Source organism: Theobroma cacao, chromosome 1, assembly GCF_053813885.1.
Source record: "Theobroma cacao isolate CCN51 chromosome 1, ASM5381388v1, whole genome shotgun sequence".
NCBI lineage: Eukaryota > Viridiplantae > Streptophyta > Magnoliopsida > Malvales > Malvaceae > Theobroma > Theobroma cacao.
Window position 1 is genome coordinate 9,017,161 of NC_142639.1, and position 17,114 is coordinate 9,034,274.

A 17,114-nucleotide genomic window follows, 5' to 3' on the forward strand; every position below is an offset into this window, starting at 1 on the left:
ATGTTCCTGAGCTATCTGAGGAATTAAAAGATTGAAGTGAAGGTGTGGAAACAAATGCAGTTGTAGAGGATGGAAATGAAGTAGGTACAACATAAAAAAAAATCAAAATCTATGTCATGCACATGTTATATTTGATAAAATGCATGATCATAGGAATTGGTACCAAATGATTGAAATGGAAACACATGTTCATGGAAAACGACATTCTTAGATATTCGAACCTTGTTGGTAAGAAGATCATAAACCTTATAACCTTTGACACCATTAGGATAGCCTAAAAATATACATTTACTAGCCCTTGGATCAAATTTCTTTCTATGTTGACTAAAGTAGAAACAAAACATAAGCTGCCAAAAACTCTACGACGAGCATAAGGAGGTTTCCTATAAAGATGCTTATATGCAGTAAAATTATTGAGAATTCTACTTGGCATTCTATTAATAATATGGATGGCAGTAAGAATAGCATGTCCCCAAAAATGAAAGGGAACACGAGATTGATGTATTAAAGCTCTAACTACTACTAAAATATGCTGATACTTCTTTTCAACCCTACCATTTTTTTAAAGAGTCTCAACACAAGTTAGATGATGAACAATACCTATCCTAGCATAGAATTCAATAAGATCAAACTCTTTACCATTGCCTGTCCTTAAAACTTTGATACAAGTATTAAACTAAGTTTTGACAGAAGTTAAAAATGATGGTTGAAAGATTTGACTTACATTTAATCAAAAACACCCATGCAAAACGTGTAAAATCACCCACAAGAGTAAGAAAATACCTTTGATTAGAAATAGTAGGTATCTTATAAGGACCCCATATATCAGCATGTACAATTTCAAAAGGATTAACAATATCTTGTACATAAATAGGAAATGGAATTTTTCTTTGTTTAGCCCTAAGACAAACTTCATAAATCAAGTTTTTTGAAATTTGAACTTCTAAACAGTGCTCATGAATTACATTTATTTTTTCTGAAGGTGCAAGACCTAATCTAAAATGCCACCAATCAAAGTTGGGAGGCGTAACTATGCTACTAAAAACTGAAGACATATTGACAGAATCAATGATTTTATTGAAACTATATTTGGACAGATCTTGCTCATCTTCATTAAGTTGCATGAAGTATAAGCCTGCAATGATTGTAGCTACCTCAGTCACCGTACATGAATTCAGATCCTAAACAACACATATTTCATCAGTAAACCAGACACAATTTGTCTTTGAACTAGTAAGTTTACTCACAAAAAGGAGATTAAACTCAAAGCTAGGAACACATAAGACATTATTCAAGATAAGAGATGAAGTAAGTTTGACAATCTTAATATGAGAAACTAAAGCTCTAGCCTTATTTGGAAGTTGCACAAAACAATTAAACACAGGTTTAGCAAAAACAAAATTGTTCATAAAATAAGAAATATGATCTGTTGCCCCCATATCAACTATCCAAGAATTATGTTTAATCATGAAAGTATTCATATTTCGATATTTGGATAGAAAGTTATTAGAATTACTGAAACAAGTGAGACCAGAAATGATACTTGCAAATGCAGAATTAACTAGAAATGTTTGCTTTGTTGAGTAGTAGTAGGATTTTCCTTACCATCATCAATGTTAATATCATTCTCATTTAAGAGACTCATCAACTTATTAACTTGCTACTTAATGAGTGACATTTGGAACATGGTACTATTTCCAAAAACCTCATCATCCTGTGCAGGCTGTTTCCCCTCCATGACAGATTGTTTACCCTCAATGAGTGAAACATTATTCACCGACTTGTCTCTCATGTATGCATTCTTCCCTTTATGGAACTTGAAATCATTAGAAAAACCTATCAACCTATAACATTTTTCCTTTGAGTGGCCTTTCTTATTACAATGAGAACAAATGACATCTTTCTGGAATCTCTTTTTGTCATCTGTTACAACTGCCATAGCAAAAGAATCTAACATTGGTTGACCTCAAGTACATATGTTATTTGAAAAAGGTTAAGCTACTGACTATAATCGAAGAACAAAATATCAGAAGACTATTCATTTGTAAAGTCTAGGAAGAAGCAGGACACGTGTAATTTTATTTTAAGCTTAGAGTGTGTTTTTACTATCTTACTATTTTACTAGTTCCTTTTACCATGCTAATGTAATTAGTAAAAGTTAATTGTCAGTTATCTTTAATGTTAGTTAGTTGCTTGTATAAATACCCCTTGTAATAACTAATTCAAAAATGAGAAATCATTTTTCTCTCAATTGTCTCTCGACCTTTCCTTCATTCTTTTACTGGTTTTATCATTACTTTGCTGATTTTATCAATGATTCGTAAACCTAATTAAAGCAACAAACATAGCATTACAAAAGAATCTGCTTAAGCTCCTTCGCTCTCAAAAACCCAAAATAGTTGTATCATCAGATTGCAAAAACATTCAAAGCAAATATGTTTTCCTATTTTTCTAATTTTATGGAAAAAAGGAAAAATAATGTGAAAAGAAAGAAATGATGGAAGTGGATAACAAAGAAGGTACATACTTAGCTAAGAAGAACCAACATATTTATCATTCTAGAAGGTTCAAGCAACCTAGAGTCCCCCTCTCTCAGATGTGTCTGTTCAAGTAGAAGCCATAGCATTAGGGAAATATGCATCGAATCCTAACGATTATTTGTGTAGTGCATTGTATTGGATAAAATGATTATTTGAGAGTAACATTCTTATGGACAATTTCTTAAACAGGTCATCTACAAGTTGGTATCTATGCATGCGGATTGCAACAAATCCTACTAAATGAATAAATTACCTGATTATTTCAGTGGTGGCTCGAAGCTCCAAATTCGATGTTGATGGGAGAGTGCTGTAGCCAGAATGAGTAGATCCGATGGCTACTGAAGTCAACGGAGACGCGAAGGTTTGCTACTGCCTACGGCTCATATTTTTCCTTTTCCTTTGCCACTCCACTTAAACTTAAGCACTTGCTCTCGCTTAAAAAGCTATGTCATACCTTCCTTCAAATGCGATTGCGACATGTCCACTCAACATAACGTGGATTTCAAATCCTTTTTAAAAGTGAAGAATCCATATTCTTAAAATTCCACTAGAAATATTCTCTTAAAAAGATTAAATCACCTTTTGTGGGATAAGATTATATGAGTAGAGATTCTTAGTCCAAGCTTTGGTGCTCTACTCTTTTTTTCAATAACAACAAGTAAGTTTTTTCACACTACCTAGGATTGACTTCATAAATCAAATTTCTCAAGAATACTTTACTATGTTATCCAAATAAATAAAAGGAAAAAAGGGTAAAGATAGAATCAAGAAAAGCATGATTGCCATTCAAGTGTTTCACCTACAGACATGGGGATGATATCACCAAACAAAAATGAGAATGACTCCGGAACCTTCCATGAAGTCTTTATCAATTTAATCTTCAAGGCATTCCTTGGTAGACCATAAAAGTCTGGTCCATTGAAGTTTGTAAATGCTTCTAATTTATCAAGTGCACCCACCTACAATAAACAAGAAATGACTTGAGGTAGATAAAATTGAAATGGAAATGTTCAGCTATTTGAGTATTCAATCATCCAGAAGAAAGTCTTGTATAGATTAACACCAAGAAGTAATAATTGAACTGAAAACAACTGCATTATCCACCTGTCTAACTGATTATAAAATACAATTTAGAGAACAAGAAAAGGCTATGTCAATAGGGATCTATGAGCTATTTCAACTTACACTTTTGAAAAATGAAAGCAGCAATATATTATAGTGCCCTACCTGTTGGTCCTAAATAAATGGCTAGAGGGGAGGGTGAATAGTATTTTTTGGCTCTTGGAAAGATGAAAAACTAAATTGAAAAGCAATGAAAATAAAAACAGAGTAGACAATGCACAGGAACTGTGGTTCAGTCCAAGACCTACATCCACTACCTTGATTATCCAACCAAGGATTTTTTAAACTAATCCATTATAAATGGTGAAATTCACAAGCTTTCACTAAGTTTTACAATGGCTTTACCAAGCTTAGCCAAAACCTTTCACAATAGTTTTTACCGGGATAAACTAAAACCCAACACTTAACTTTTCAAGATTAAGTTAGAACCTATACCCAATCAAACAATCCTAGCTTGAATCAATCCCTTAGAGTGACTTACTCACTCTAAGAATACAAAGAGAAAAGTGATGAGAGTGTACCTATGATCACTAGATTGATCTAAGTGGTACCAAGTGAAGTGTAATTCACAATTATAAAGATAGGAGTTGAGTGCAGTAAATGAGCAACAAGTGTTTTCTAGTTTTTCAGCTCTTTTGTGTGTTCTTGAAAGCCTTCAATACATTTCTAGCCATTGGAACCCTCTTTTATACTTGAAAAATCAACTCTGATGTGAGTTAGACAGTTTTTGATCGTTGGGAATAGTTTGGTAGCAATTATGGCTGTTAATCTGTCTTCTAGTGCACAATTCAAAATTTCTGGCAGAATGCTCTTAGTCAACTAAGTTGTCCTTGTCTTCTGATCCCAATTTCTGGCAGTGTGCACTTAGTCGACTAACTCATTCCTTGGTTGACTAAGTTGGTTTGTTTCTCAATACTCTTCAGCCCGACGACTTTTGATTTAAATCTTAGCTGACTAACTCTTCATTAATCAATTAAGGGGCTTCTGTCTTGTTGATCAATTGTGACTTCCTTATTCCTATGCTCTTTGATATGTGCATTTGAATGATTGATTAGTTATTGCATACAATATTTGTCTTGCACACTCAAATGGAGATATTAGACACAAATGAATGAGAATGTTTTATTATCATCAAAAACTAATGGAGCCAACAAACTCACATTTTTTGATGATGACAAAACATTCCTTGATTAACAACACAATGTCCTTTTATTCTTTTTAGTTCTGCACAAAATGGTGGTTTTCCTCCCCCTAAGTGTATGCTCTCCCTTAACGTGTGTATAGTTTTATTATTCATCTCAGCATGTTTTTATTCTTGTCATGCAGAAATGACATGTAAGGGTTCAAATTTTTGACAGAATGTATTTATACAGGCTTATCAAATAATAAGCAATAAGTGACAGGATGACAGAACATTATTACTATGTCACTTTGTTGACTATCATATTGTTTCCAGACTTAATTCATTTCAAAGCTAAATGCCATAAATCATCTAGTCAAAAATATTGAATCATTCCTACATTTGGGTTCTTCATTTTTCTATCTCACGAGAGCGTAGCTACTTAACCCCCTCCTAACTAAGGACAAAACCCGGGTAGAAGGCTTATGCATGAATGCAAGATGTGTTGTGTGTGTGAAGGAATATATCGACTTTGGACCAATAATCTCACATCCATCTATCCTAAATTCCCCGTAATTATTAAATGGCAATAACAATAATCAAAACAATAAATACAACAAATAATAGTAAAAGTAAATGCTTGAGATTAAGGAAAACACTAAATTATTTAAGACCTAGGATAACTTATGATTAGTTATGGCTTGACTCTCTTTACTCCCCAGTGGAGTCGTCATCTGTCGTAACGTGCCTAGTTAGACAGGTAAATTGTATTTTATAATCAGTTAGACAGGTGGATAATACAATTGTTTTCAGTACAATTATTACTTCTTGGTGTTAATCTATACAAGACTTTCTTCTGGGTGATTGAATACTCAGATAGCTGAACATCCATTTCAATTTTATCTACCTCAAGTCATTTCTTGTTTATTGTAGGCAGGTGCACTTGATAAATTAGAAGCATTTACAAGCTTCAATGGACTAGACTTTTACGGTCTACCAAGGAATGGCTCAAAGATTAAATTGATAAAGACTTCATGGAAGGTTTCGGAGTCATTCTCAGTTTCGTTTGGTGATATCATCCCTATGTCTGTAGGTGAAACACTTGAATGGCAATCATGCTTCTCTTGATTCTATCTTTACCCTTTTTTCCTTTTATTTCTTTGGATAAAATAGGAGAGAATTCTTGAGAAATTTGATTTATGAAGTCAATCCCAGGAAGTGGGAAAAGACTTATTTGCTGTTGTTGAATAAAAGAGTAGAGCACCAAAGCTTGGACTAAGAATCTCCACTCATATAACCTCCTCCCACCAGAGGTGATTCAATCTTTTTAAGAGAATATTTCTAGTGGTATTTTAAGAATATGGATTCTTCACTTTTAAGAAAGATTTGAAATCCACGTTATGTTAAACGGACATGTCACAGTTGCATTTGAAGGAAGGTATGACATGGCTTTTTAAACGAGAGTAGGTGCTTAATCTTAAGTGGAATGGCAAACGAAAGGGAAAAATATTAGCCGTAGCCGTAGTTCAAGCTTAAGGTATGTTTGATTTGAAAAATAGAATATGATAAAAATGGAATAACTATTTCGCAAGAATGGAATAAATGAAGAATAGTTCAATTTATAAAAGTAAAATAAGATATTAATTATTATTATTTTAATAAAATTTTTAAAAGAAGTTTGAAGTACAAGAAAGAGGAAATAACTCTTGAGAGTTTGAGTGATCATCTTTGAACTGAAGAGAATTATAGCAAACAATGATAGAATTTTGATTCTGGTGAAATTATTAAAGTGCCTATTGAGGAGGATATGACCATTACATATACCGAAAAGAAGTTCAAATAAATTGTTAATGGGTCGAAATTCAAAAAGACAAAAAAAAAGCACATGCTTTTATCAAGAGGAACAATGTATTCAATTATTTTGATTAGTTTTTTATATTCAAAATTTATAATTAAATTGATAAAAATTAATTATTAATAATATATTTTTTATATAAATATTATTAATATTTTTATAATATACTAGAATCAATCAAGATAAATAAGTTTAATTTTTTTATATTATAATTTGATCAATTTCAATTAATTTAATTTTGAAAACTTTAAAACCGAATTAATGTAATTTTAGAATTGCTACTTGTCCGGATGTACCAAAAATGGAAAAAAAAAATGCTACTGCTTTTTGAGTTGCTTCCTCGTCAACCCTTTATGGGCTTGAGAAGACTTTGGATTTGGCAAACTCAATATGCAACGTCAAAATTATAGTCCAAGAATCCACCACCTGATCTGTAAAAGTAACTCATACATAAAAGAATGCAGCTCTCAACATATAAAACTTAAGGTATGTTTGATTTGCAAAATAAAATACGGTAAGAATGAAATAATTATTTCGTAAAAATAGAATAAAATAAAAATAATTCAGTTTATAAAAATAAAATAAGATATGAATTGTTATTATTTTAATAAAATAATTTTAAAAATAAGCAAATAAAAATACTTTTTATTATAATATATAATTATGTTATTTTTAGTCTTTATTTTTATTTTAAAAATATTAATAATTTATAATTAAAATTTTCAATATTATTTTTATAATTAAAATTTCATTTTAATTATAACAAATAAAGTACTAATTTTTAATTTTTTTAATTTTTTTATTTTAGTATTTTCAATTTTTTTCCTTTTTTTCACCAACCGACCACTAAAGATGTGATTGACATAATGGAGCGTTGATTTGGTGCTCCTTATGGCCGGATCTGACCGCTAAAGCATTAGATTGGTGCTTCTCGCAATTGGATTTAGCCAAAGAGAACTAGATCAACACTGCCTGCGACTGGATATGGTGAGGGAAGGAAAGAGGTAAAAGATGGACAAAGAGGGAAAGAAAATGTGAAAATTAAAGAAAACCTATGTTATGATGATAATTTATTTAAAGATAATTTTGTTCAACAAAAATTTTTGACTTATTTTCCACCCTTGAAATAGCCATTACTGAGGTCCCCAACCAAGCAAGTTGTTAAGGTCCTCTAAAAGCCAAGGAAAAAATTACCACCAAAAAAATTCTCTTAAAAAGATTAAATCACCTCTGGTGGGATGAGATTATATGAGTACAGATTCTTAGTCCAAGCTTTGGTGCTCCACTCCTTTATTCAACAACAAAAAATAAGTCTTTTCCCACTACCTGGGCTTCATAAATCAAATTTCACAAGAATAATCTACTATTTTATACATAGAAATAAAAGAAAAAAAGGATAAAAATAAAATCAAGAGAAGCATGATTGCCATTCAAGCGTTTCACCTGCAGACATAGGGATGATATCACCAAACGAAAACAAGAAGGACTCTGGAACCTTCCATGAAGTCTTTATCAATTTAATCTTCGAGGCATTCCTTGGTAGACCGTAAAAGTCCGGTCCATTGAAGCTTGTAAATGCTTCTAATTTATCAAGTGCACCCGCCTACAATAAACAAGAAGTGACTTAAGGTAGATAATATTGAAATGGCAATGTTCAGCTATCTGAGTATTCAATCATCCAGAAGAACGTCTTGTATAGACTAACACCAAGAAGTAATAATTGAACTGAAAACAACCACATTATCCACCTGTCTAACTGAGTATAAAATACAATTTAGAGAAAAGGAAAAGGCTATATCAATGGGGATCTAGGAGCTATTTCGACTTACTCTTTTTAAAAATAAAAGCAACAATATATTATAGTGCCCTACCAAGAAAAAAAAGAGGTTCTCAACATGTATATTTACAATATTTATCATATATTTTATAGTGTTTGTTTTTTATCAAACGCTATCCTCAAAACTTGATCCCTTCTGGCCAGATGAATTGGATCAGAAGGAGCTGTACAAATAGGTACAAACTACAAACTACATGCTCAGCAAGCATTATTTCCTACAGTCCCCATCAAGTCAATTGTTTTGAAGTTTAATCTAAGCACCCATAGAACTATCTGTAAAATAATCATTTACTACTTCAATGAGAAGCATAATATATCCCTCACAAGTTTTAAGCACAGAACTTTCTGCCACCTATGCTGAATTGTTTTCATAATCTCACAAGAGACAAATGGTCACTTGGACAAGTTAACAACTAGCAACAAATGTATATCTTCCTATTTGGAGCAGTAAATATCAATATTCAGAATGCTTAACCTAACTCCCCTTAATCCCATTAGTAATTGGCTTGTCTCTGTTTCAATATCCTTTGCAACATTCATGAAAATGGTAAGAAGAAACGTATAATATAATAACGAATAAAAGTACCTCTTCAAAGACCTTGGCATATAGTGATAGCGCAACAGGGGCATTGTAAATGCCAGCACAACCACAAGGACATTCTTTTCTTCGTCTCTCATGGGGAGCACTATCAGTTCCAAGGAAAAATCTTTTGCTTCCACTAGTCACAGCTGAAACAATAGCCTGTCCTAGGTAAGAGAAGAACACATAAACAACTGTTAAGACACAAATATTGAAAGAAATTAGGATGAATTAATCATATAACCAATTTCAAAAACTATAAGCAACAAAAATATACTCCCATATAATAATTACATCATGTTATGCACAAAACTAAGAATTAGTAAAATGAAGTCTAATGCATAAAAGAAGGAAGTTCAACAATCTGTTCACAAAAAGCAGTGCATATATGAAGTGCCGTGGAAAATGTTGAATGGAACATACTGTGGGTTTCTCTTTTGAGTACTGGAAGGCAGTAATTATGTGGTTGTAATCCTCCTTGGAAGAGAGCATTTCTATTGAGAAGAAGATGTTGTGGTGTAACAGTTGCTGCCAAAAATCCTAAAAGGCGAAAACAAAAATCTTGTGAGCTACATGAGAAAACAAGAAAGAAATAAAATGACAGGGATGATTTCATGACTAAAACAAGCAAATGAAAAGTAAATAGTAAAATTCTTCCCCAAAAGCGTTTAAGTGTACCTTCTTCACCAGACTCCACAAATCTAACAGCATCCACAGTGGTAATGTGCTCCATCACAACCTTTAATCTTGGAAGCCTTTGAATTAAAGGTTGCAAAACAGTGTCAATGAACACTTTCTCACGATCAAAGACATCGACATTATGATCTGTGACCTCTCCATGAACCTATATATAAAAATTACACATTAAATTATAAAATGAATTTATCATAGCTGTAAGCAACAGAAGTAAAGTAAAACAGAATGTTTTGATGGGTTGACAAGGTACTTTAGGCTGTACTTGGCTTTCTAATATTAACTCAGACATCACATATTTGGAAAAGCAACCTTTAAAACATTTAAATAAAAGAGAGAGAAGGAAGCTGCCCCTTAATAAAAACCTGTTAACATTTTATAGATACAGGAACACTCTTGTATAAAATGTTAAGGTACTATATTCACGAGTTCTTTCTTACTTTGTAAGCATTAAGGATAGTGTTGCTTGTTCAAGCATTCTAGCTCCTACCACATGCTAGTGCCAACTCACTATCTTTCCCACGTACAAGAGTCTTGTCGACAACCAACAGTTAACAGTTCTCTTAATATAGTTGCAATTACCAGTAAAGGCATGTTTTGCTCGACCATCTCTTCAAGAACTGGTAGACATTTGCCAAAAAGATCTGTAACACCATCTTGAGAGTTTGTCGTTGCACCAGCAGGGTATAACTTAACAGCAAAAACAACCCCACTTCTTCCTGTTAACACATTATGTCCATAGTGACATTGAAAATGTAAGATTCAAGTTAGAAGCAAGGAACCAAATAACAAATAAGAAGTCAGTTGTTTATTATAATTTCTCCATCATTCTAAATGAATGACTAAATCAAAACAGACTATAACTGCAAAAGCCTCCAACTGCAAAACAACAATGAGAGAGCGAGAGAGTGCTTTTCCACATGTTAAAACAAATAAAAGGATTCCTCGATACCATATTAAATATAAGCTAGACTTACTAGCACGCTTGATCTCATCAGGACTGGTTGTATCTGTTAAATACAGTGTCATTAGTGGAGTAAAGTTGCTATCAGCAGGCACTGCTTTCAAGATGGATTCTCGATAAGTAATAGCGGCAGTAGTGGTGGTAATTGGAGGCTTCAAATTTGGCATCACTATTGCCCTTCCAAAGTGGCTTGCACTGCAAGTATAATAGTAATTACATGAAAAATGAAAATCAATCATTGAGAATGCGATTAACAAATAACTTCCCCATAAATTGAAGATGTAATTAAACTCTCTAAGGGTGAGCAAATGGTTGCTTTGGTTAATGCGGTTGAAGATTAGTTAAAACCAAATTAATTGAACATGAAATTTTTTGGAACTGAAACCAACCAACTGATAAGCATATTAGCTTAATTGAGAGAGTGAAATATGTCATTCAATTCAGTTGGTAAGTTCAAATACTGAAATATTAATTAGTAGACTCTCTTAAGCCTAAACCTGATATAAAAAACCCATAAGAGTTTCTTTAGACTGACCTTAGATCAAAGCAAGACATTATTAATCTTTTCTCTTTTCTCTTTTGGCTTAAATAATAAAAAAGTCCCTAAATTATGGTCATTTCTTCAATTAAGCACCTTACCTTTCATTATACCCAAACAAGCCCTTAAACTTTCATTTATACCCAAACAAGCCTTTAATTGTACCTCAAATAAGCCCTTAACCCTAAAAGAGAAAAAACAGCCATTAGACCCAATGCCAGTTGGCAACTTCTATCCACATGGCAACTTATGTGGCCTTTTGTCCTTCCTATTTTCCTCTTTTTTTCTCTCACCCCTCCTCAAAATGATGTAGTTTGGAGGAGGCTATACAAGCCTTCCCATTTTCTTCTTCCTCTTCCTCTCACTATCCTCACCTTCCCTCTCCCTCTCTCTCTCTCTCTCTCTAAGATCTACCTAGAATCTGACCATCACCACTGCCTATTGCCAACAGTTGGTGATTGACAATCGACAATTGATGGTTGTAGTTTGTCAGATTCTGGGTTCTACGTTCTGCCATGTGGCCACATCAGCTACACATGTCATATGCCAAGTGGGTATAAATATCAGTTGGCATTGGATCTCATGATGGTTAATTTTTCGTTAGGTTAAAAACATATTTGGGTACAAATCAAAGTTTAAGGGCACATTTGGATATAATAAAAGATGAGGGGTTTAGTTGATGAAATGGCCATAATTCGGGGGCGTTTTTACTATTTAAGCCTTTCTGCTTTAACTATAAGGATAAGGTAACATTTAAAATGGCCAGTAACTTACCTTTTAAAAAAAAATGGCCAGTAATTTTGATGCTTAATAAAGATTCATGAAGCAGAAAAAGGTACGAGGCAGCAAGGAGATTGAAGATTTTCATTGCAAAAAGTGGAATTGAAGATTTTGCACAAACAAAAAGAAGCAAAAATCTAAAATATGGCATTATGAATCTGCAAAAATAGAAAAAATTGGAGAAAATAATGGTTATTGTAATGGAATAGATAACTAGATGCTAAAAAATCTATCAAATTTTTATAATAAATACTGTAATCAAATTTAGATAAGAATTAATACAATATGAAACCACAAAAAAAAAGGGAGTACTTTTTTTGGCTAGAAGGTAGTACTGTTTAAAGGGGAAAAAAAAAGTCTGTTCTTTCTTTTTCTGTTCTAATTGCAGAAGGAATTTATAATGAAGCCTTACAAGAAAGTGGCAAATCCAACCAAACCAAAAGCATCTATGATGATGGACTGAAATAAGAAAACAGAAGAACAAAAATGAAAAAAAAAAGAAAAAGATTTAACTATCAATCTTAAGATAATGGGAGACTCTGAATTCAATAAGAAAGGAAGAACTGAAACTAAGTACAAACATGCCTACAAGCTGTCACTGATTTCAGGAAAGCAGTAGATGTGAGTATATGGAAGGGCTAAAGGATGGGGAGTGGAAAGAGTTGAGAGAGGAACAAAACCATGAAGTTACGACCTGGGGATATGGGAAAATGTAAATACCAATAGTTTCAATTGGCATTCAATAAATAGTATATTTCAAATAATAATATTGAATTTTGAATCGATTACTCGTTTGGTTCAGGTAGAAAAATTTCGAAACACTAACTAACTGGAAAACGCAATAAAACTTTGCTTATTTAAGACATTATCTGAAATACTGGCTTAAACAACCCGTTTAAGCCAAATTGTGAAAGTGATTTTACTCAATTCAGGTATGACCAAAAGTTGCACATCATTAAAGTCAACTATGAAAGAATGTTGCTGTTAAAGTAAAACAACCTGTGAGGGGCAACAGCTTGAAGAAGGTCACCATCACGGAGGTGAAGATGCCAATCATCGGGCCGAGTTAGGGTTAGCTCCATCTTTGCTCCCCTGTACTTTGATTTCGTTGACCCCTCCAATTTTGTAGAGGAGAACTTCAATGCCTACAACAAAAGAAACAGTACAAGTATGAAGGCAAAGCAAAACCTTGAAATAGAATGAGAATGAGAGAAAGAGAGTAATTTTGGGATTTTTTGGTTTGGGTTTCTAGGGGTAGATCTTTATTTTTTGGCTTTGGTTGAAGTTTAGAAGGTAGTGGTTTAGGGAGCAAGTTGCTGCTGGTTTAGAGGAGAAAGAGAGGTTTCGCTGCTGCCGGAGTAAGAGAGAAAAGAGAGGACCGCCGAAGGGAGAGGAGATAGAGGCCGACTAAGGGAGAGAGGCCGGCGAAGGGAGATAAAAGAGAGACCGGTGAGCTGGCGAGGGCAGAAAAATGGAGTTTTTTAAAGAGGTGGTAGAATTGGCGGCGGAAGAGAGAAAAAGAAAGAGGCAGAAGAAAAGAACAAAAAAAAAAAAGGAAAACGTCAGCTTGGGAGGGCCTCTAAACGACACCGTTTAAGGAAGTGGAAGCTGGTTTTTTTTTTTTTTTGAAGCAAATCAGTGGGCTTTTTGCTGGTCCGATCAGTCCTGGACTTGTCTGGTTTTGAGCTTCAGGGTAAGTTTACTCTAAACTTTTAATCTATCGGGCATGTGTATGAGATGGTTTTGTTTTAGGAATTTTTGTTAATATAGAGTATGTTAAGAATAGCAAAATAGTAGAAATAAAATATGTTAATGCTAAAGTAAGAATCTTGGGAGTATAGAGATGCCAAAATCATACAGCTTGGAAGATATGAGAATAGATGTGGATGAGAATAAAATGTGTGAAAAAGTAGGAAATATATAACAAAAAAGGAGGAGTAAATAATTACAATAAACAAAAATGTTTAGAAATGGAAAAGAGATGGGAATGGAAAGGAAATATAGAAAATATAGAAATTATTATAAAGTTAGATAAAAATTTAAAATTTATTTATCGTTTAGTTATGGAAAAGGACAAGAATGAAAATATACACGTAGGGAAGTACATGGACATTAAACAACTAAAGATAATAAGTATATTTAGGTAAATGTTGAATATATAAATCTATACAATAATAAGTATTAGGTAATAGGAATAGGCTTGCTTAGACGGATAATATATACATAAGGGAATATATGGTTAGATCAAGGATATGGTAAAAGGAAATATTTATAGCATAAATATATCTAGATACTTGTAAGTATAATAAATATAATAAAAAAAACATGATACAAATATAAAAATTATAAAAATGAAATGATTATTTTGAATAATTCGATGATAGAATTCCACCTAAAACGAGTAAAGAGTTATCTCTTTCGAATGGATTTCTTAGGTGCAGAGTTTAAGACAGATTTTCATTGAAGTGTCAGGATAAATCCGAATTCTATACTCCAATATTCATTACCTCAAATAATTATTGTTAAAAATAATATATTTTTTAAAAAATAAATTTACATAATGTTGCATTTAAATCTAAATAAATGTAGTTAGTTAATTAGCTTAAACAAACATCATTAAATAAAGTTAATTCAACCATTAAAAATTAAATAATTGTTTATTTGATAAAATATATAGCAAAATAAAACAAAATATTAATCCATAATGTTAATTAAGGAATATAGATTTAAATAGAAAGCTCCAATAAGATAATTAAAAAATAATAATGAATAATAACAAATATATGAACAAGGTAATAAATCACTCTAAATTATTAAGCATATTATTGCATGAATAATGAACCAGCTAAATTAATAAATACGTTCATATAGGTATCATCATTTTATCTTATCATAGCATGTCACGTTCATCTTGTTATTGGGACGGGGGTTTTGATGATGGGATTTTTTTGAAGAGTTCGTATAGATGAGTTCTTTCGGTGATATCTCTAGGTGAGGAAAACTTCAAAACTTCACTAAAACATTAGGATGGTCTACGAACGATTTTCAATAAAAATTATCGACCTCATCATTTAAAATTAAACAAATCATAACATCATTTTACGACTGCATCATATACATTTGTTAAACAAAAAAAAAAGACTCAATCAACTAATTTAATAAAAAATCAATTAATAAGCAAGGATTAAGAAAATATAGGAATAAAATCAATGGTAGGCTACAATAGGATAACTTAAGATTAAATGGTACTGTTCGTGGAACAAGTGCCACGAAGGTACTAACCCTTCGTCGTGCGTAACCGCACTCCTGAACTTATCTTTGAAAATCGTAGACCAGTTCTCGTTCTTTCGACGGATTTAAAATTAATTTAAGACTTCATCGATTAGAATTGAATTGATAGGTGACCAATCGCACCTAGATAAAAAAGATTGGTGACGATTTCTAGTTATTTTATTTTCGTCCATGTCTAGCGGTCCATCAAAATAATATAGAAACAATCTAAGAAGTATTTTAAAAAAGATAAGAAGATTGATTGCAAAAAATTATTTATGTAGATTTTCAAAAGAAGATATGTATGTTTGTACAAATATAATTATTTGATCAAATATAATGAATTGAATAGATATAAATGTTCAAACAAATATATCGATTTAAAGAATTTTATTCACTTCATTTTTTTTTGTCCAATGTAGAATCGTGTCACACCATTATATATTATCCAAATATTCAACTATAGCTAGAAAGGGTGAAAGGGTTATTTGTTACAGTAAATCGGCAATTACATTGATGAAGAGTCAAGTGTTTTATGGTTGCAGCAAACATATTTGATATCAAACATATCAAAATCACTACATTCAACACCTGGTCAAGGACAATGAGATAATGGTTGCGTAATTTTGCTCGTCGCGGGGTACGTTGCACGTCATTGATCGGCATGGTGAAGCTTCAAGACGTGGTTTAAGGGAGGCAATGTTGGAAATAAACCAAATCCATTTGTCTTTTATGTAACTTCCTTTGCTTCTAGTGGTAGCTTGTAATATATAGTAAAGCGTGAGGGTTGAACTTGGTTTTCAATCAAATTTGTATGGTTGGTGAGTTATGTTGCCCACACACTCACTTTGAATACTTGGACCAAATTTAACCACAGCCTGTCTAAAGGCCATGTACTGTACAATTTTCCTAGTTGATGGGTTACATTACCCACTCAGAATTTCCTCTCTGTTTGGTGACACGTTGAAACAAAATTTTGGTTCATTGGGAAGATTTCATCTTCCAAGGAATCCTTATCCTTCACGTGAATGTGATGGTAGGCATGCAAAGGTAGAAACACTTCACACGACTGGATACATATTACTTCACAGGAAACAAAGCAAAGAAAACCCTCTCCAATGCATCATCCCACAGGGAAACTGCCCCATTCTATATTTCTACACTACAAATTCCAAAATTTATAAATTTATGACATGTCTTTATTATTCAATTTCAATCATTCTTACATTTGGGTTCTTCATTTTTCTACGTTCATTGACGTAACGTACGTGCATCGCTATCATGAGAGGACATTTTAAATTATATTCCTTTTTAGGGTAAAATATTTTATTTTTTAAGTTTTAATTAAAATTTTAAATAGATTTATTAATTTTTAAAATAAATATTTTATTTTTAAAAAATATTTTTCACTGAACACATAAATCTAACAATTAATCAATAGCTAATATTTCTGTTAATTTGATAACGTTATAATATTAAAAAAATAATTTTACTCTATTAATTTTAAAAATTATGATTATATAATTTTATTAATTTTTTTATTAATTTTAAAAAAAGAACCCGATCAGAGCAATTGGGCTCCTAAGGGAGCACAAAGTCTGGTATCCTCCAAGGGAGCATAGGATGGAAATGGGTGGTTGACCAGTGCAGGGATGCAGTCTGCTAGCCTAAGAGAAAGAAAACAATGTCAAAAAGGCCAAAAAAAAAAGTATTTTAATTATTTTATATTTAACATTAACACCGTTTAGATATTTAGAGTGGTATGTTTATTTTAAAAATTAATAAATTTTAATATAATATAAATCAAAACTTAAC

The 17,114-nt window shown here is 32.2% G+C and overlaps 1 protein-coding gene across 1 annotated transcript; it reads right to left on the reverse strand.

The window, feature by feature from the left end:
• Positions 1 to 7,827: 7,827 nt before the first annotated feature.
• PYR4 (pyrimidin 4) lies at positions 7,828 to 13,548 on the reverse strand. Its single transcript, XM_007048633.3, has 7 exons — positions 13,029 to 13,548; positions 10,725 to 10,906; positions 10,330 to 10,466; positions 9,733 to 9,898; positions 9,478 to 9,594; positions 9,061 to 9,221; positions 7,828 to 8,240 (listed from the first exon to the last, which is right to left on the reverse strand). Exons 1-7 carry the CDS (start codon positions 13,109 to 13,111, stop codon positions 8,046 to 8,048), a joined length of 1,041 nt encoding a protein of 346 aa, XP_007048695.2. The 5' UTR covers positions 13,112 to 13,548; the 3' UTR covers positions 7,828 to 8,045.
• Between the last annotated feature and the right edge of the window lie 3,566 nt (positions 13,549 to 17,114).

Bases quoted from the DNA above. Each gene is read 5' to 3' on its own strand.
- PYR4 (XM_007048633.3), bottom strand. From the start codon at position 13,111: ATGGAGCTAACCCTAACTCGGCCCGATGATTGGCATCTTCACCTCCGT. The intron at 9,899-10,329 runs GTAATTGCAACT...TTTTATATATAG, and splicing joins AGCAAAACATGCCTTTACTG to GTTCATGGAGAGGTCACAGA. The intron at 9,595-9,732 runs GTACACTTAAAC...TTCGCCTTTTAG, and splicing joins TGTGGAGTCTGGTGAAGAAG to GATTTTTGGCAGCAACTGTT.